The 20939-nt window shown below is 46.7% G+C and overlaps 1 protein-coding gene across 2 annotated transcripts in view; it reads right to left on the reverse strand.

Moving 5' to 3' along the window:
- Positions 1–20939, reverse strand: part of LOC138467890 (UTP--glucose-1-phosphate uridylyltransferase) — an 839807-nt gene that overhangs the window by 48534 nt on the left and 770334 nt on the right. For both annotated transcript variants that reach the window (XM_069608192.1, XM_069608191.1), the window contains one exon: positions 1892–1996. In XM_069608192.1, the coding sequence (XP_069464293.1) occupies positions 1892–1996 (105 nt within the window). The remainder of the gene's footprint in view (positions 1–1891; positions 1997–20939) is intronic.

The raw sequence follows: 20939 nt of genomic DNA on the forward strand, positions 1-20939 counted from the left end.
GCAGGGAAATGCATATCCAGAGATGCCAAACAACTCACGGGATGAAGCTAGCAATGATAACATCATGATGCTGATGCCATGTCTTCCCTGGTTAACGAGCAATGGGGCTTTTTGAGAACAAGAGTTGTTTTTAAGCCTGACGAGTGATATAGCAAACTGTATCACTGTATTGAGGCTTCATCTTCATAAGACCAGTTTAAGGCAGCAACATGACTGACCACAACTTATCATTGCATACACATTCTTGTAAGCACATTACACTCTCAGTAGGGTAATCTTCCTCACATATATTGTATAGGCTCCCCCATGGTTAGTTCCATACCTAAGGGATATCCTTTACTATTCGGTATCCCTACATACGCATCTGTAGATACTATTTGGGATAACCAGTTAACATGCAACTCAATTCAGGTAATTGATACCTAGAAGAGAATAGTCTATTCAGAGGGGAATAGTAGAATCACATAGTGGTCTATTACCCTCACCTCAAATGGACGCAACTGTAACTCCATCTGTGAGCGTGATCCAGTCACGGACAGGTATTACCCAGATGACTACTTGGAGACACTTACCTGTTACTAAATGTGAACTTAATATGATCCATTTGTTGTATTTCTTTTAGATTTGCATTTCATTACTTAAGACGTTGAATGCCGCTCTCCTGCAAACGGCCTCTCCTGCCCTGAATGTCCCAGGCATCTGCCTTGCTCTCTGCTCTGTTCTTGTGTTAGGAGGTTATTTTTTTTAAAATGTACTCTCCTGCTCTGTTCCGTCATATTTCATATGGTGGAACACGGTCCTCTGCATCTGAAGCTGCTGACCCGACTTTTTCCTGCGCAGTACAACACAACACAGAAACATGCTGCAGAGGGGCCCAGCTATTACTAGAAATTGCAGTGGTAAAAAGGCTTTATACATCTGATCATGAAACCGTGTAATTGGGCGTTAGCCTGGCTTCGACTGGCATACAGTAATTTACCACCACCAGCATTTCCAATATATTGTGTTCCTGTCTTTAGCCATCTGGGACTGCTCTAAAAAGTCGTAAAATTATATGTATTCCAGTAAGTCTACACTCCAAGCCAACAGGAGCTGTAATGAGTAATGCTGCATTGTGCCAGATTCGATCCGTGTTGTAAGTGGGAAAATCAATGAAAGGGGTTGGGCCGACACAAGTTGAGAAACATCTTTTTGGAGGCCAGTGCAAAGATTGTCAAATTGCAAGTTGCCAAGGAACTGTGAAAAGCTGCGTGGCCTGTGCGACTCAAGAAGTGGCCTAACAACTGCAGGCACATTTTCGTAACCAATATGAAAAGAAGAATTTATTTTTAAAGTTGTGGTAAATACATTTCTGTAATAAGTCTAAAAAGTGACTAAAATTTAAATATTCAAATATAAAAACAAATTGAACATAGGTAAACTCAGGATCCTCCGCTCGGTTCTTTCGAAGGAAAAACATGATTTTTATTTATTCATTTTCTTAAACCATTCAAATGACAAGCCTTTATTTTGCAAAAATCAAACCTTTTGTTCTTCATCTTACATTTTCCCTTCAGTGTATTACAAGACAGTGTAACCCAATGACTGAAATTGATCAGTGATTCTAAACATGAGTGGCAATGACACCTACTGGGGAAAAGCAGTATTGTCACTCATCCCCGTTTCATTGACTTTGTGTGGGAGAATGGAGTCCTAGCAGAATCCCAGCTTGACGGCAATATTTTGAGCCTGCTGTGATGAAGACCCAGCCCACTTTAAGTCCTGCATTCGACACTTATTCGCCTCAACATATAGCATAGGGTGTGGCATGGGCCACTGAGCATGCGATAACTTTGTGCAGAGTAAAAACATTTTTCGGAGAATTATCATATTCTCCTCCAATATGACCTACCTTTAGCGAAACGTTCTTTCCAAATGTCACATCTCCTGAAACCGTCAGATGGTCCAGTTCCAGCAGGTCTGGTATGCTCTCGAATCGCTTCAAGTAGTCCTGCACCTGTAACAAAATCAATTAAAAACTGTCAACAGCAAAGCTTGTCGCTGTAGAGCCGTGTTTTACAGAGCGCGTGCACGTAAGCAGTGTGACCTTCCTCCATAACATGTTTGCACTTCAACAGAAGTCCCAGAACAGAGAGGGAAACCAATATAAGGTAAAGTAAAAATGTCACAAGTAAAAAGAAAATGGCAAAAAAGCCAAGACAAACTACCTTACTGGTGTAAAAACAAGCCACACTGGCAAAGCCAACAGTTGGGGTTTCTCTGCAGGGAGGCATGTTGCCCCATTCAGATATTTCTGTTATAGATCACTTTTTTCCCCCCAAATCATTCCAATAAAATTCAAATAATGTTACTGCTAATCTAACTTATGCTAAGAAAACAATAGCATGTTATTTAAAGTCTTTACCTTTGAAATACAAAAGAAAAAAGTGGCTAAAGGCCACTTGGTTAAGACGTTTTTATAAGAAGTTGCTTAATAGTTGTAATTGACCCATTACAATGCTGACAGATGTTTTTTTCAGACAGAAAGGACTTTTATAATTTGACAATAAATTAGATGACAGACTTTGCTACTAGTCATAGTACTGACATAGATCTATTCTCTCACAAATGCTGGCAGGAAGAGTCAACCCAGATATATATCCATGCGAATAGCTTTTTTTCCTCATACAGGCAGCTAGCCCTATACATATGATGCAAAACGAATGCATGGTAAAAGAAAAGCATAATTCATACTCTGCAAACTAGCACCATGCTTCTCTCCCTAGGGCACAAAATGTGCACTCGCCCAAGCCACTGGAAAATGATCATTCCCTCTTGGAAATTGAGTGTTGTGCATGAGGAAAGCTTGTATACATGCCGTTGGGCGAGGGACCAGGAACTTGACAATGCTCACTCTGGTTGCCTAACAGAAGCTTCTCTGTAAAGCATAGTATGCCCACGCCTGGCATAATAACGGCACAATAATGTACATACATTTAGCATGTTTACTGCTGTGTATTGGTTTTGAGTGTTTCTTCAGTCCTGACAGAAGAAGCCAAGTACCTGAGCGGGCTTCCTAACAACAAAACGCCATTGATGGCTGCAAGGTACATATAATGCATGTTGGGAAGGAGCTAGTGCCTTCCTTCATTCCCAAGCGCTTTAGAATTAGGCAAGACTTATTTTGACTGTTTCTAGGCACTACAAGAGACCGAGGGGGAGGAGAAGCACTGAGAACTTTTTTCATGCAAATATAATCACACACACAGACATGGGCGGGCACTAAAAGAAGGCAGTTATTATTTAAATATAAGGTGCAAATAACTATCAGCTGAATAAATACGTAAATGTTAAATCCTATTTAGTTTTTCTCAAAGCACGGAAGAAGCAGGCTCTTTGCCAAAAGGAATATGGCCTATGCTAAAAATGGACTACAGGCATTGCCGTGGTGTTTGAGCTAGCACAAACACACTGATCTGCTGTCTGTCAAAAGCCCACGCATGCTAAAAGGAGATTTTAACATGCTCAATGCACACAATGCAGAATAATGGAAAACAAGATTTTAAGTGGGGCGTTGCTCCAGAGAGACAGGCCAGCATTGGGGATTTCATAACGGAGGAAAACTCCAGTGAAACACGCACATGTGAGCATACTCTTGCAAGTGATGACAACATGGGAACATGTATGTATGAATGCATGGTTATGTGAATGAAGTACGAGGTCAATGAAATAGGACTTTTTGTGATGTATTATGGAATAGGATTTTTGGTGATGTGTTAAGGAATAGATTGGATAGGATATGGGTTATGTATTGAAATTGTCGCATATTTTTGTTTTTCTACTTTTTATAATGGAAAAGGGAGCCTCAGTGTATAAAGGACTGAGAGGAAAGGGAGCCTCAGCATATAAGGACTGGGAAATAAGGGATCCTCAGCCATAATAGGTTGAGAAGGTAGTATCACGCATTATTCTTTTATGATGATAAAAGCAATGGGATCCTCAGCATATTAAAGAAGGTGGTATTACAAGGATATAAGGAAAAAGGATATGGAAGATCAGGAAGGTGAAAAAGAGATCCAATGTAAGGGGATATACCCCGTAATGCCGAAACCTGCAGTAGGGTATATAAACCCAGCCTATAAGCCTCCAGTGGTAGAGAGAGTGTCAACAACAGGATTATCAGGATTAGCAACTAGGCTGGCGGGGAAGCAAGGGCTTTTGCACCTCCACCTCCATGTAACCCATCCACAAGCGCTGACATGCCCGTAGCATCAGTGTACCCAGAGGGTTCACAAGTAGATCTAGACTAGTTACGAGCGTTGCGGGAAAGGTTAGTCGGTTTACAAGAACCTGAAGAAGTATCACCAGAAATAAGGGGATTGGAATTCAGGAGATTGAAAAAGATGATGGGGAGAGGTTATGGACGGTCCTGGGACAAGAAGTAGAACAACCAAGGGAAAATGAATGGGAAGATCAAGGTGGTAGAAATAATGAAGAGGCAGGGCAAGAAAGAGATCAAGCAGAAGAGGCGGCGAGAAACTTGCCCCCGCCACAGGAGGCAGTGAGGAGGGCTAGTACAGGATCAGAAGAATACTAAAGGGGTAGAAAACAAAGTAGAAATGCAGATGCCTCTTATACATAAAGGAGTAGGGATAACGCAGTATGTGCCATGGCCAAAAATAATTTGATTAAAGCTCTTCCCCCAGCTTGCAGTCGGCACCAGTAAACGTATTTATGAATTTTAAAAACAAACAGCAGGGGTACCTTTAGCACTAGGAGACCTTAAGAGTTTACTGGTTGCCATAGTTTCGGACCAGGCTGGGGACATATGGCCAAGGGCTGGGTATCCTGGGATCAGGCTGGGGACATATGGCCAAGGGCTGGGTATCCTGGGATAAGTACGATTCTTTTTTTTTTTTAGGGGTTGGATCCCTGTTGTACTGTGGCGCTGGATCAGAGTGATAGGTGACACCATTTTGTGCTTTCAGATGAGCTGTTTTTATTGTCCCAGATGGTTAATTGCACGTTAGTCCGTAATGGTTGTCACTTGTGTGACCTGCTTCAGTGTGCATTTTTCAGTGCCGACACCTCTGACAGCCGAATGCAGGGCAGACCTATGACAAATTTGGGCACGCTGAACACATAGCACTGATGCCACCTACTCCTCTCGGCACCCTTCCACATGCCAGACCACATGCAGTGCTTCTCTACCGGAGCCTGGCCAGCCCTGCTAAACCTTTTTTGGCCAAATGCACACCTGCATCCTAATCGTATTCCATGACCTACAACCTCCTGGACTTCGGTCCTCTAATGGCGTTTCCTCTAACAGGGCATTGAAACTATAATAATGGTAAAATGGCGCTATACAAATAACAAGTACAATACAATGCAGTATTAGACTTATAGTTGCATAGTGTGCAAAGAGGATTGCAATTTACTTTTTTGTTGAGGGTCGCAGTTCTACAGGCAAGCGTCAGTGATGTATATGCATGCTGTTCTCTATCTGTACTGGAGACTTGCTGGCACCTGTCAGACTTTGTAAACAGAAAACCTGCTCTCCGGAACCCTGGTTCTCGGAAGAACTTGGAGCACACAAACTGCTGTGTAAACGGGCTGAGAGAAGCTAAAGCTTTCTTTCGCTGCTCTCTCGTGGCCTATCATAAGGCAGTTATTAGTGCAAAAAAAACCTTTACTACAGCCACAAGGTAGAGGCGGCACTTAATATACCAAAGGCCCTTTTTGACCTCGTTGAATCATTATCCTCACCCGAGAAAGGATGCATGTTGGTCCCGCCCACACAGGGTCTATGTGGCTCTCCTTCTGTTTTTTTTTTCTGGCTAAAATATTTGCCATTCGGGACCATATAAAGGATGGCTTGCCCCTGGTGACGGCTGACACGTCGGTGGTTGATCCACCTCCTGCAAATGGGTCTTGGTCCTCCTTTCCTTTGTATTCTAATTCTGACGTATTGTCGGTTATTATTTTTTTTTAATAAGTTATTAAGGCAAGGTGACAAAGCTTATGATAAATGAAACATGTAACACAACACCCTCATTCCCCTGTATATCCCCCCACCCACCACCCTCCACGGCCCTTGATATGGGCCAGCTTTCCACAAGTTTGTGATTCACTGTGTCCGCTTCGATTGTGCTTCCCCTTTCAGGTGGCGTCGTGGTCTCCCAAGACTCGCCAGACATTCGTGGGCTTGTAAGACAAAGCAGGGAATCTCTGGTCATATTCCAGCACGGGGGCCCAGATGTTCTGAAAGCGGTGGAGGGATCCGGCCTTTGCCGCTGTCACTTTCTCCGTGATCAAAATGTACCATCATTTCCCCCACCATTGGATCATTGAGGGGCCGTCCGGGGTTTTCCAGAGGCGGACGGTCACTATTTTCCCCTCCAGGAGACATTGAGTTAGTAGTTTGGCTTTGTTTCCAGAGTGTGGGTAGATCCCTGGGATCGGGCCCCCAAGAGAAAGGGCCCGGGTTCAAGGGGGAGCGGAATCCGGGTGATCTGTTAAATGGCCTCTACGCATAGTTTCCAAAACTGTTGGACCTTTGGGCATGCCCACCACAAGTGGAAAAAGGAGCCCGGTCGGCCACATCCTCTCCAGCAAAGTGGGTTGAGGGAGTGATTCATGTGGTGGAGCCTGAGGGGGGAGTAGTACCAGCGCAGTAGGATTTTATACGCGTATTCTCTATTGGTGACACAAGCGGATGCTGCATGAGTTTGTGTCCAAATGTCCACCCAAGCTTGGTTTTCCATCGGATGTCCCAAGTCCACTTCCCACTGGGCTATAGCATGGGTCCTTGTGGCCAGAAAGCCCCCCAAAAATAGTCTAGATAGAGTGGATATTCTGCCTCGGGTTGGGAGGTCCATGAGTGTTAGTTCGAGGGCTGTGAGGGGGCGCGTAGCTGCTTGGAGTGTTTGTGGATGGGAGCACCAGTGGCGTAGCTGAAAGTATGCAAACCTGTCTCTTTCCTGGAGTTGGAACCACTCCTGACATTGTTCAAAATGTTCAAAAGTGCAGAGGAGGCCACCCTTATATAGTTGGTCCACAGTTTCGAGGCCTCCCGCTATCCAGTTCTGGAAGTTTCATAAATGCATCCCGGGTGAGAAGGTTGGGTTGTGGAAGATTGGAGATAGGGGGCTCAGTCCCCTCGGGATTCCCTTACGACTCAGCGCCCAGTCCCAGGAGGTCAGCGTGTGTGTTTAGTCGCCAGCAGGAGACCCTCCTTGTGTTCTCTAAGAGATGGCGGGATGTGCGGAAGAAATCAGAGAGGAAGAGGGAGCCTTGATTGCTCAAGTTCCTTCCACCCATCTAGGGCAGTCGGAGGTTATTTGCCATGCGCGGATGTGTGCTAGCTGCGCTGCCACCCTGTAGGCGTGCAGGTCGGGGACCCCAGTCCTCTGAGTCTTGCGTCCCCTAGTAATGTCCTTTGGGGGATTCTGGCTTTTTTACGCCACCAGATAAACCGGAGCATCTTCCTCTGTAAATCACTGAGGATGGGAGTTGGGATTGCCACCGGAAGAGACGCGCAGGTGTAGAGGAATCTTGGTAGAAGGTTCATTTTACAGGCAGTTATGCGTCCCATCAGAGAAATTTGCTGGGTTGCCCAGCGTTTCAAGTAACCCTCCAGTTCCCTGAAGAGCCGGGGAAAGTTAACCTGAAATGTATCCCTCGGCTTTGCAGGAATCTGAACCCCTAGGTAGGGAATGGACTTCCTCTTCCATACTATTGGACACATCGGGACAAGGGCCTCCTGTTCCTCCGGGGAGAGACCTATACTCAGAGCCACAGATTTGTTAAAGTTAATGGCGAAGCCGGTGACCTCACCATAGCTGGTTATATCGGATAGGGCATGCTGTAATGAGGAGCGGGCTTCCGAGATCGTGAGCAACATATCATCTGTGTATAGGGCAATTTTATGCTGGGACAGAGTGGTCTGGGGGCCCTTGATGTGGCTGTTCTGTCTGATCCTTTGGGCGAACGGTTCCATGATGAGAGCGAATAGCAACGGGAATAGGGGGTAGCCTTGTCTGGTCCCGCAGGTCAGGGAGATCGGGGCAGAGAGTGAGCCATTGATTCTGAGGAGTGTTTTTGGCGCTTTATAGTTAGCCAGGACCATTGCCTGGAATGCCGGGCCAAACCCAAAGGCCCCCAGGGTAAGATGCATGAAGGACCAGTCCACCCTGTCAAATGCCTTGGTGGCATCAAGAGCCATCAACACCAGCCCCTGGGAGTTTCGAGTGGCTAAGTCAACTAGGTTCAGGGCTCTGCGCACGTTGTCGCCGGCAGATCTGTTTAGAATAAAGCCTGTCTGGTCCGAGTGGATTATGTCAGGTAGAGTGCGCACCATGCGGTTGGCCAGGATTTTGGAGTATAGGTTGGTGTCAATATTCAGGAGGGCAGTCTGCTCATTTTTGTAGTGGTCCCTCGGTACCAACTGTCATGAAAGGGGGGGTGGGCGAGCTTTTTCTGTGGTGGCCGCAAAAGCCTGGAATGATCTCCCTCTGGTTCTACAGGCAATTGTGGATCATCTCACCTTCCGCAGGTTACTGAAAACCACTCTGTTTTAGAGTTTGTTTAGAGTCTGATATATTTAAAATTCACTCACTCACGCAGTAGTGCTAAGATGCCATCAGGCGAACGTGTGCTTTATCAAGTTCATTTAACATAACATATGTTCATGATCCTCCTACCTAGGTCTGCTGGATGCTCACATCGGCTATTCCCACTTAGTGGTAAGACTCCCTTCCTTCTAAGTGGAAAAATATGCATTTTAAATAAACCATAGGAAGGTTAATTAGTGGGTGTCAGTGCTTGTATCCTCATCAATCTCTAGGGAAGGCCTCACACAAATAATTGACCTCCCATGTATCGCCATTGTCATATATAAAAGCAATACTCTCAATTGTATTGCATGATTAATAACTTACTCTACACACGGTTATAACATACAAATACTAACATACATACATAAAACTGGATATCCAATACAATTTGTACACACAATGTCATACAAAACACATCAACCATCATTACCAACGTCATAGTGACCTGGTTCACAAAAGCGTAGATCAACTAAACATATTTATCATGCTATGTTTCACTAGTCCAACTTGTACAAGTTTCTGTCCTTTACGGCTTAAAACTGCCAGACATTTATCAGGTGCACAATGTGTGTATCATAAAATGGCCTGCGGTTGATTCCAACTCTCTAACACCCTGGTGTTCCTGAGGAGTCCTATAAGGATAAAGACACACATTTAGTACACTCTAATGTTCTTATAACTAGACCTGACATTTTAAACCCTTACCCCAAAGGTTTTTCAGGTGTACTACACAATAATATACCTGTGTGGTGTTGCTGAGTCAAACCTCTGCTGACCACCTGCAACCATGTGTGTTGTTGCTGGCTGACTTCCTGAGATGAAAAAGTAACAGCCTGTATTCCAAAATGGCCACCGCGGGTAGAGCACCGTAGTCTATGCTCTCCCGGCCCTTGGGTCTCCTGACAAGCCCATAATCGAGGCAAAAGCCCTCCCCAGGCAATAGCAGCTGATTTAGAGAGTTTGTGAAAGAAAGGGGTCAAGAATATTCCACTGAGGTGGTACGAAGCAAAGACTTTGCAGGTGTCGGGGAACAGGAGCTCAGGGGACTAGCACCCAGAGCTCAGAGACACGGTGCCCCGTTAAAAGCAGCTGAGGGCAGCTGGCCCTCATCAAGAAGATGAGTGGGTCCACCTGCATTACAGAGGAGCTTTAGAGACAGCAGGTCTACGGCGGCAGCTGCTGGCTGGCGAGGAAGACGCTGATATATAGCTAGAGGAGCCGGAGATCGCATTGTGGAAGCGGGGGCCGACCTGCCCCCAACCATAGACGCCCCCCGAAAACCAGGGGGGGGGGGCAGAGGAGGCCCCCGGCAAAGAGTGAGAAGGGGAATCTGGACTCAGTACCGGAGTGTAACAGGAGGAGGAGGAACAGAGGAAAACGCCTCGGGAAGCGGCCAACGAGATCAACACAGAGGCCCAACACAGTGGCCAGCTAGACTGTAGTGCCTAGGAGCCTCTGGTACACACCAGCAGAGAAGGAGCTGCCCCCACACCCGGGGGTGGGGGGGAAATGCAGGAGACTACATGGACCTCATAAGGGCTCAAAGGAGAATTAATAGAGCACATGTCCGGGAGGCCCCCCCTTACCCTCCTCATTAACAGCAGTATGGACGTAGAGGGCCCCGATGGGGTGTGCCAAGGTCGCCAACTGGGGGGGGATTGGGAGAGAAGATCCAAGGAGGAGAGCAAGTGCCAGAGCCCAGCAGGACCCCCCAGGAATACAGGGAAACCCACCCACTAGCAGCGGTCACCACCACAACCCTCAGGGGGATTGAGCTCCGAGAAGGGGGGACGCTTTGGTTTTGGCGATAGGGGCTACTGGGGGAAGCCAGGAACCAGCTGCAGGACATTTCAAGGTCTCCCCAAGCGAGGAAAGGGGGGGGGTCGCTCCTCCCTGGAGATGCAAGGGGGGATACCCCTCCCCAGCACAATTGGCAATACAACCAGGAAAGCTGTGTGGGCTCGAGCCAACCCGGTTGAGGTGTCAGTGGACCACAGAAGGAACCCTCGGAGAGCAGCGTCTACAGGAACAGCTAGAGAACACAGCGAAACCACAGGACTCAAAGAAAAAAGACAATGTCTAAAGGAAGGGGGAAAGACACGTCACTAGCCGGGAACACATCCAAGAAACTTCCTGAGCGCAGTCTCCACAAATTGTGGGGTAAATAGGGGTCCTCGCTGCAAGCCACCTTAAGAACCCGAGAGAACCTCAGATGGAGGAAGGCCAGGAGCAGTTGTTAACTCAGTTACTCCTTAAGCAATATTACATGAACTTTGGGGAAAATATAACTGAGACGCTCCAAAAACAGACTACCATTACATGGGAGGATCTGGCATCAGCGTTACAGGAGATAAAACAGGACGTCAATAAAATGGAGAAGAGACTAGACCAAAACGAAAACGCAATACAGGAGCTGACGGAGGACTCGAGACGCACAGCGACCCTATTGGACCAGCTGGCCACTGCAACACATAATTTAGAGCTCCAGACAGAAGACTTGGAGAATAGGTCGAGGAAATCCAACATACGTGTCAAAAACCTGCCAGAGTAGGTGCAAGACAAGGAACTAGAAGAGGTAATGAAAGGCGTATTTGAGGAGCTACTGGACTTTGAGGGGAAGCCTGAGGTACAGTTGGATAGGACTCTGGAGGGGATTGGAATCACAATGGGTTGGGGGGAACCCACTGGTATATCGGCTGGAAAGAGTAGGGGTCTCAACCCCTGTGGAGGAGAATTGGGGGGTGGGGGGGCTAGAGTCCAGTTGACCACATCCAGCCAAGGGGGGGACTGGGGAGGGGGTGGCTAGGGGAGAACGAAGGGAGGGGGGAAAGGGGGGAGGAGGGGAAGGGGAGTCCAGATGCAAAAGAAGGTGGAGACATAGGGGAACCCACTTCCTCTTCGGGAATGGAAAATCACCAGTCATTGGGCATCCTATCTCTAAATATAAAGGGGCTAAACTCCCCCACTGAAAAGGAAAAAGGTGGAGATATTCCTCCGCAGGGAGAACCCTAACAATATAACGTTACACGAAACACATGTGCAAACCAGGGACAGGGACCTCTTGAGAATACAAGGTTTTCCCACATTTACCAAGCCACAGGGATTAATAAGAAGGCTGGGGTGCTGATAGCCCTAAGGGGCAACATCGACCTACTAGTGACAGACGGACAGGGACTACAAGGGGAGGTACCTGGCCTTAAATGTAAGGGGGAGGGGCGAGGCATATACGTTGGCGACTACGCCCCAAATGTAGGTCCAAGATTCCTTCTTCCAACAGGCTCTGGTTAGATTGGAGAAATTTATGAAGGGGCCCATAATCTTGACAGGAGATTTTAACATGGCCTGGGATCTGAGGAACGGTAGATCTATGAACTCGAAAGGGGCGCAAGGGAAACCCTCGAAAGAACTGAAGGAGAAAATGGAAAGGCTGGCTCTGGTAGACATCTGGAGAGAAAGAGAGGGGAGCGAGAGGGTAGGGAGGGTTTTACTTTCTTTTCTCATGCACACCAGTTGTCATCACGGATAGACTGTGTCTGGGTATCTCCAAAGTGCTGGGACGGGTGAGCACACTAGAGGTGGGAGCAATATCCCTGTCGGACCATGCGCTCCTGTTAATGAAATTGCGAAGGACCCAAGGTCTGCCGGGCTTCTGGAAAGGGAGATATTCATCATACTTGTTTAAGGATGAGTTACTGAGAGAGGAATTGAGCGAAGGGATCACTAATTGCTTCACAAACAATAGTGCAGGGGGCGCGGAACGGACAATGTGGGATACTTTTAAAGCTACAATCCGGGGGGAAATTATGCTGGCACAGAGAGATGCGAATGACGGAAAGGGACCTTAAGGAAAAATGAAAGAATATAATGTCCAAGATGGGAGGGGGAGCTAGTGGTGAAATTAAAAAGGAGTATAGAGCCATAAAGGCCAACTGGAGTTGATACAGACGAAGGAGGCAGAAAGAACATTAATGTTTCTATAACAAAAATATTACATTAACGCTAATAAATCCGACAGGATTTTCGCTAGAATGTTAAGGAAGGGAGAGAAGGACAGAACTATTACCAAGATATGGGTCAAGGACGGCGGTACCAGTACAGAAACCAGGGATATAATTTGTGAATTTACTAAATTGTATACAGCTCTGCAGAGGCTAGCGAACACAGCCAACTAAGGTCCACGGGAGGGATAACACTGGCCCAGATATCGGAGCGTGAAAGGGAGCTATTAGAGGAGGAATTCACTGTGTAGGAAGTAAGGAGTGTCATCATGAACTTACCGGCCAACAAATTACCTGGCCTGGATGGCTTTGGCGTAGAATTCTATAAGCTGAATAGGGAAACCTTGATTCTGTACTTGGTTCCTCTGCTCAACAATATGAGCAGAAAAGGGGAAATAACACCCACCATGGAGGAGGCCCAGGTGGTCTTGATTCTGAAAGGCAGCAAAGATCACACAGTATGCAGCTCCTATAGGCCGATGGCATTAATCAATGTGGACGCAAAAAAGCATACAAAGGTCTTGATGAACCGTTTGGAAAACATATTACCAAAATTAATAGATCCGGATCAGTCAGGATTTATCAAAGGCAGGCAGACCTAATGACAACACGAGGAGAATAGAACATCTGATCGAAAAGACCAATAATTGAATATCCCCACAGTATTGGTAGCCCTAGACGTAGAAAAGGCTTTCAACAGAGTTGAGTGGGAGTTCTTGTTTAACACAATGAAAGAAATGGGTTTTGGGGGGAATTTCTAACTAACGTTAAAGCAAACTACCAGGATACTTCTGAGACTGGCGATAAACGGACACCTGTCAGAACCTATTCAGGTTCTGAGGGGCACAAAGCAGGGATGTCTCCTTTCCCTCTTGCTATACGCCATCTATCTGGAGCCATTTCTGGTGATAAGATCGATTGTGGGGGGGGGATACAGGGAATTCCATTCGGGGGCACGCAACATAAGATTGCGGCATTCGCTGATGACAGCTTGCTGACTGACACATCCGGAAGACTCACTAGGAGCCCCGGAAGGGGAAATTCATCAGTTTGGCCTGGTAGCAGGCCTGAAAATAAACCCCCTAAAAACAGAAATCCTGGATCTTACGGCCACAAAGGAGATGGAGGAGGGGCTAAGGCTAAAAACAAAACTCCCATATAAATGGGCGAAGAGATCCATTACATATTTGGGCGTAAAACTAACCAGCTCCTTGGAGGGATGGTATGAGGCTAATTACGTCCCCTGGTTGGAAGCACTAAAATCAAAGATAATAAACTGGGGACCACTAATGATTACCTGGATGGGCAGAATACACGCAATAAAGAGGACTATCCTCACACAGTTCCTTTACTACTTTAGGAACCTTCCTATTCGGGTTCCCAACTCGTTTTTCTGTACGGTCCAAAAGTTGACAGAAGTTTATTTGGAACAGAAAACCAAGGGTGGCTAGAAGGGTGATGAGGATGCAGAGAGATAAAGGGGGTATGGCTGAGCCAGAGCATATTTTCTGGCTACGCAAATACGGGTATTGAAGGACTGGCTCAAAGATGACCGGGGGAAGACTTGGAGGGAAATGGACAGGGCAGTAATGGGGGGAAAGATAGAGGAAGTTCTATGGCAGCCAAAAAGGAGCTAAGCCAAGCAAGATGTATCTTAGTGAGATCCTGAGGGTGGTGGCAGACTCCTGGGATGAGGCGATAAGGCGAGCCCACCTCACTACATTTCCCACCCCATTTACACTGCTATTCTGCAATCCCAACTTTGGCCTGGGTTGTGGGGGTAATGACTTTAAGACATTTATATGATATGATATGGCATTTATAACGCGCCTACACACTAGTGTTTCAAGGCGCGACGAGGCAAGGGAGGGGGAACAAAGGGAGGACAGACAACGACCATACTAGGCCAGGTGTCATTTAGATCGCGCAAGTGCATGGGAAAGGGGAAGGGGGAAAGTGCGGGGGTGGGGGAGAATGACAGTGCAGTACATGGGAATAAAATAACAAGAAGTAAAGTAACGGCCAGCAGGTGGCAAGTGCAAAGGTGAGTGCAGACATCAGGTGTCAAGTGCTGGTGGTGGGACTGAAGGAATACAGAACAGTCCCAAAGTGCGGGGGATGCCAGGCAGGCAGTGCAGGAGTGTGTGAATGGTGGGGGAGGGACCTGGGCCTGGGATCAGAGGGTGGCCAGGTTACCAGTGCAGATTCCGAATCTGCCAGGAGGTCAGAAGGGGAGAGGAGGAGAAAAGGCAGATGCAAAGAGAAAGGTTTTGAGGTGCTTCCGGAACCAGGGCTGGTACTCAAGTTTCAGAGAGGCTGGGAGGCTGTTCCAGAGACCAGCCCCAGCTGAAGAAAGGGATCTACCGCCAACTCGTTGCTTGGAGAAGCGACTGACCCTGCGGGAGTTGGAGGCGGATGAGCAAAGAGCTTGAGAAGGAAGATATTTAGGAAGAGAGAGTTGAAGGTATTTTGGGCCCAGGCCCCATAAGGCCTTGTGGACAATGCAGAGGGTTTTGAACTTTATCCTCGCAGCCACTGGGAGCCAGTGCAAAGATTTCAGTCCTGGAGAGATACGATCCCAGGGCTTGAGGCCAAGGACAAGTCTCGCAGTCCTGTTCTGGGTGACTTGTAGAGGACGGAAGATTTATAAAGAGGCTGTTGCAGTAGTCCAGCCTAGAGAGAACCGGAGCTCTGGAGACAGTGAGCTTCTGGGGGAAGGTGTTACTCACCGGCCGGCGAGTAGTCTGGGCAAGCGACCAGGATGGTTGTACTGGATGTTGCTTGAAGAGCTCGAGATGGAGCCTCCACCTGAGCCTCCTCTCTTTGTTGAGGGAAATAAGCTCTTTTTGATGATATGACTCTCTGCTGCGCTAAATCACAGACGGAGAGACCGATCACCCAAAAGAGCAGGAAGAACACACCGCCACAGACCCAGCTGAAAGCAAAAGACAAATGGTAAATACTTTGTGAGAGCAAAGACCAAGAATGGAATTTCCCCTGTAAGTATAAAAAAGACATTAGATTCTATTTTGATGGTTTCAGATAGGATATAATAAAGAAGAGTTAAGGAGGTCTTACCAGAACAGGAATTGAAATAACCTAATCAATCCAGGCTAGAAAACAACAGAAGTACAAAACAATAAACAGGAAGGTTAGTAGGGATGCTATATCCGGGTGGCACGAGAAGCGCACTAGATACGGGTAGGTGCACTTCTCAGCAAGGCGTCCCTGTGTGCACTTTCAGGAATGAGTCCTTGTGTACAATCAGCAAAGCGTCCTTGCGTACACTTGAGGAATTAAATCCAAAACAACTGAATGGAGTCGGAATCCACAAAAAGACACTTGAATTGAAGAAGGGTACAGCTCACAGTATACCTAAGGTGAAGTATTGCAGGAGGCTACACAAATAAGGTAGCCATGTTTTCAGTTGCTCAAATGTTCCAAATAGAAATTGTAACAGGAAGAACTCACCCTCGATTTTGAGAGGTTGAAGCTGAGAACCTGGAGTCAGCCGGGAAGGTGAGGAAAACCAGGTGAAGGCGGTGGTTGGGTAATTCAGGACAGAAGTTTCTGTACTGGAAGAACAGCGAAAGGCAATCCAGTGGACAGGCAGTGAGGTCTGGTACACAGGCGGGCTAAAGACAGTACAGAATCAGGATGCAAGCAAATCGTAGGCAGGCGATGGGGTTCGGTACACTGGCGGTACAACAAACGAAGTAACACAATCCAAAGGCAAAACGTAGGGCAGGCAAAGGTCCGATACACGGGTAGGCAGAAGAATTGAGAAATCTCAAGGCAATCCGTAAATGGAAAACAGGAAATGGTACACAGGAAGGCAATGATTAAGAAAGGCACAGAAGACGAAACTTCGGATGCCGGTTGCAACGTTAATCAGAAGCAGCGTCCTTCCCGCTGCAGTGCCTAATATTACCCAGGAGGCGGAGCGCCGTAAGCCCGACAGAGCTCACGTTCCGCATAGTCGGAACTACAAGCAAAAGGTAGGTTTCCTGGGAGTTGTAGGCAAAGGCTGGGTTGTTGATACTTTTGATGTTGTTGACCCCAATCTCCAGGGTAACCGCCACCGAGCAAAGTAAGGGGCTGAGAAGAGTCGGATACTGCGGCGAAGCGTCACAACTTTGGTAGGTGCCATGAAAGTGGTCTGTTTCGCCTGGCGTGATGAGGAGGCGAGCGGGTCATTCAGACCCCAATGTGTGACAGAAGGAGAGTCAAGGTAGAATACCTCTGAGGAGGTGCCGCTGGTAGTGTGACTTCTTAGAGACGTCAGAGATGTGAGGAGAAAAGGTGAGTGTGGAGTCAAACATGACCACAAGGTTTTTAGCCTCATAGGTTGGAGCAGGAGGAGGGCCAAGAGAGGCTGGCCAGAGAGTGACGGGACAGGAGGGATCGGGTGTGCCGATGAGGAGAATCTCAGTCTTACTGGCATTAAGGCAGAGGGCATTGGTCACAGACAGTCAGAGATGAGAGACAGAGAAGAGGTGGCTGAGGGTAGCCTGAAAATGAGCTCTGTGTCATCCACATAGCATTGAAAGTTAGGGCAGAGAGCAGCAATACGGTGGGCAAGAAGTGCAAGGTATAGGTTGACATGGGGGGAGGGAGGGTGTACACAGATTTGGGATATGTTTGAGGGCCCAGACATCGAATCTTCCCCCTGTGAAAGATGAATTTTGGATTAGATGAGAAAGGGAGGTTCAGATACTTTCAGTTAAGGCACTGGCTAACGCAACCGGGTATGAGGGAGGCAGCGACTCGCACTCTGACCCCTTATGAGAAGTATCTAGTCACAGAGGGGGGAGAGAAGCACCTAGTGGGGGCACTATACAGCTTTATCAAACAAGGAGAGGACCCAGGGGTTAGAAGATATGACTCACTGACATGAGGAAGTAGGTCAAGAGCACGACAAAACTGAGTGTATGAGTTTGTGGGGGAAGATGCTCACACTAACAAGGTCGATACAAATGCAGGAAATATGGGTAAAATGCATGATGCAGTGGCACTTGACACCGGAGAAATTGCATCAATTCTATCCGACAGTACCTAATCTATGCTGCCGACAATGTGGAATGGTGGGGGTCATGGAACCATATTTGGTGGGACTGCCCTGTTATCCAGGAGTACTGGAAAGTGTTACGGGAAGCTTTGTGGGAAGCGTTGGGTTTGCAGGAAGGAGGAAACAGGGGGCTGGCAATTCTGGGCTTGGGGGGGGCCAATTGGAGGAGCTGACTTCCAGGGCGCAGTGCAAAATCGACATAATCTTAATGATGGCAGGGGCGCTAAGGATGGCCCAAAAATGGAAATCAAAGGACCGCCCCTCCCCCAAATAGAGCACGAATGGATGGGGAAGGTATGAAACTTTGTGGGACTAGAATACGCAACCTATTCGTTGCAAGGCGACCAAAGAAGATTCTTGGAGGACTGGTCCCTGACACTCTAATTTCTTCAGAAGGGGGCAAGGATGGCCTGGTGCCCGAGGAGGATGAGATTGTTGGGCCTGGTGGAGTAAAACTGACTGATGAGGACAAGGGAAATCTAGACCCGAAGGGGAACGATGGGACAAAAGGAATGCAATTCAGACTCTTGGGGGAGGGGAGGAATGTTGGGGCTGTTAAAATGTTAATAAAAAGTAACAGCCTATCTTCCTCTCGCTATCCTAAAAAGAAAAAAACTACTTGACTAGTTGAAGATCTCTGACTCCCGATTATCTGGGGATTTCACACGCAAGCTCCACTCTTACCTCCAAAGGGGCAGTAGAGCTCTTTTCTCTTTTTCTTTACTGTATCTCTCAAAGGTACCAGAGTACTAGCTACAAGCAAGATAAAGCAAAAACAGTGGTATTGTGTCACTCATGCCACTGTAGCTCTCCTAGTATCTTTAGGTAATTAACTCATATAGTAACATAGCGCACTTACTTGGGGGAAACGGACTGGTTGTCCTCTTTACCAGGAATTGTGTATGCACCTATTCTTTCAATTGATTATATGGGTTTTCAGCTCTGTCCCAAAAACAATATTCTGTCTTTTTTGAATACCAGTTGCAACAATATAAAAACTCCCAATAATATTGTGTCCATAGTGACTGGGTCAGTAATATCAGTTACTCTATCACAAGCACATTTACTTGGAAGAAGCAAGCAGGTTCTCCTCTGTCCCAATATTCTGCTTCAGTAAATCTATTCATAAGAGGTACACTGGATCAGTAAAGGATCACATAGCTGTTATTAATATCTGGCCCATACTAACTCCAAGAGCTCCCAAAGCTCAAGATTATTTTCACTAGAGTAGCATTGAACGAAAATCTCACCAAAATGAAGATCTCCAGCCAGCCTGCTGCTCTCAAACTCCTTTTTGTGGTAAGAAAATGGCAGCCGCAAATAAATAAGTTTGGGTTAAAAAAACTATCCCACGCTGTAGGGGGCCGGGTCGACATGTGTACTAATCTAAGGGGCAATAGACTGACCCAGACTTTTAAGAACACTCTGAGACTAAACCAATTTTTGGCTACTCTATAGGCAGTCTGCTTTGTCCTGGAAAATTGAATTATTTTGTACACAAGAGTATGAAGGGCTCCAGGCTCCTTACAAGCCTGGGGCACAATTGGCTGGGAACACGGGGTGGGCGAGTTACATGTAGATGAAACGATAGACATTTTACAATATTGCAGAGGGAGGACACGAAGTATCATGAATGACACGTGCATTACTTACCGTAATAGCATTTCTGATGATTGTATCTGCTTAGATTCACATGCTGTGCATATGGTCTGACATCCAGTGGTAACCGCGGAGTATTGCATCTTGTCTTTTGGGGACCGAAAGGGGACGTCGGCATAGGCGTGTCTGTAACACTATCCCTATCGTGACGTGTATAGTACCCAAAATCCCTCACACGCCGAGGTCCCTCCGGGTGTATTTTTTTCCGCCATGAGGGAGCCCAAGGCTATAGTGAGTGAGTACATAAAGAGAGAAAGTAGTAAGAAGTAGGGGTGTCACGGTATTAGTTTTATGACGGTACAATAACCTTCTTGCCAAATGACGGTATATCATGGTTATCGCAGTATAGCAGGTGGAGTTAACTAATCTTAACAAATATTTTCTAAAAGGTCATAAATTGTCAGGTTTATCATCACAAACAAAACCAGGCACCCAGGGCCAGAATTGGGCTTTTCAACGTACTTTCCACTGAAATGCCACCCCTTGCTTTCACCAAACACAAACACGTGTGGAAAGGGGGGGGGGCTGCTGCAACTGGCAAAGCAAACTGAATAGCTTTTCTTAAATGGTCCTTTAGGCTTTTAGCTCCCCCCACTGGCTACTGGTGAAGATGAACATGTTGCCATCTTGATAATCTGCATGCCACAGATCAATGGAGTCTGATGGTAGTATACGCTTGTGCGCATACACACACACACACACACACACACACACACACACACACGCACACACACACACTCTCTCTTTATGTTACAGCCTTTAGTTTACTTCCGGGCCAAAAGGTGTTCAGTAATCACAGACATGTTACCCTTTGGTATGGCAGCAGGGAATACCCACAGAGATGATTACATTTCGCAGTGTGACTTATTATATGTAAATTCAATGAAAGAACCAGGCAAATCCCCCATTGTCATATGTTTAGAAAACATTATCCATTATAAATATATAAACCCCAAAGCCACCAACCCAAAGTCCCGGGAGGATAGCTCAGCGGCAACGTGCGTGCCTTGGAAGCAAGACGACACGAAGCAACACAGGTTCGATCCCTGGGTCCGCGCTTAGAAACCTCTGGGTGCTTAAGTGCGTTATAAATACGCAACGAAGACAAAAACAATTACGCAACTAAATAAACAAAACCAATTTCTTTAACAGCGCCTCGATGCCCGCAGGCTGTATGAGCGCTTTAAAAAAAATGTACATAAAAAAAAACCCTATTCCTTCTTGACACTGTATTTATTCTTCCTATTGCTAACATATTGCTTTTGTGTCAGGCACGTGTGGTTTATGGAATGGCATTAAAAACTGCTCAAACTGAAACTACTTAGCAGACAGCACATCCAACAGTGCAAGACCAAGACTGTGCAGCACTTGCTTACTGCAGCCTTTCCAAATCAGATTGAAAAGCCCACTTAACGGTATGAACGGTACACCGGTATAAACAATGTGACGGTTATTATTGTTCAATTAAGTGGTTCACGGTATCTTTAACGGTATACCGTAATACCGTTACATCCATAGTAAGAAGTCTATGTTCCTTCCACCCCGAGCGAGGAGGTAGGGAGGGGGCATGTGAATCTAAGCAGATACAATCATCAGAAATGCTATTACGGTAAGTAATGC

This window comes from Ambystoma mexicanum, chromosome 4q, assembly GCF_040938575.1.
Source record: "Ambystoma mexicanum isolate Mex_15411 chromosome 4q, UKY_AmexF1_1, whole genome shotgun sequence".
NCBI lineage: Eukaryota > Metazoa > Chordata > Amphibia > Caudata > Ambystomatidae > Ambystoma > Ambystoma mexicanum.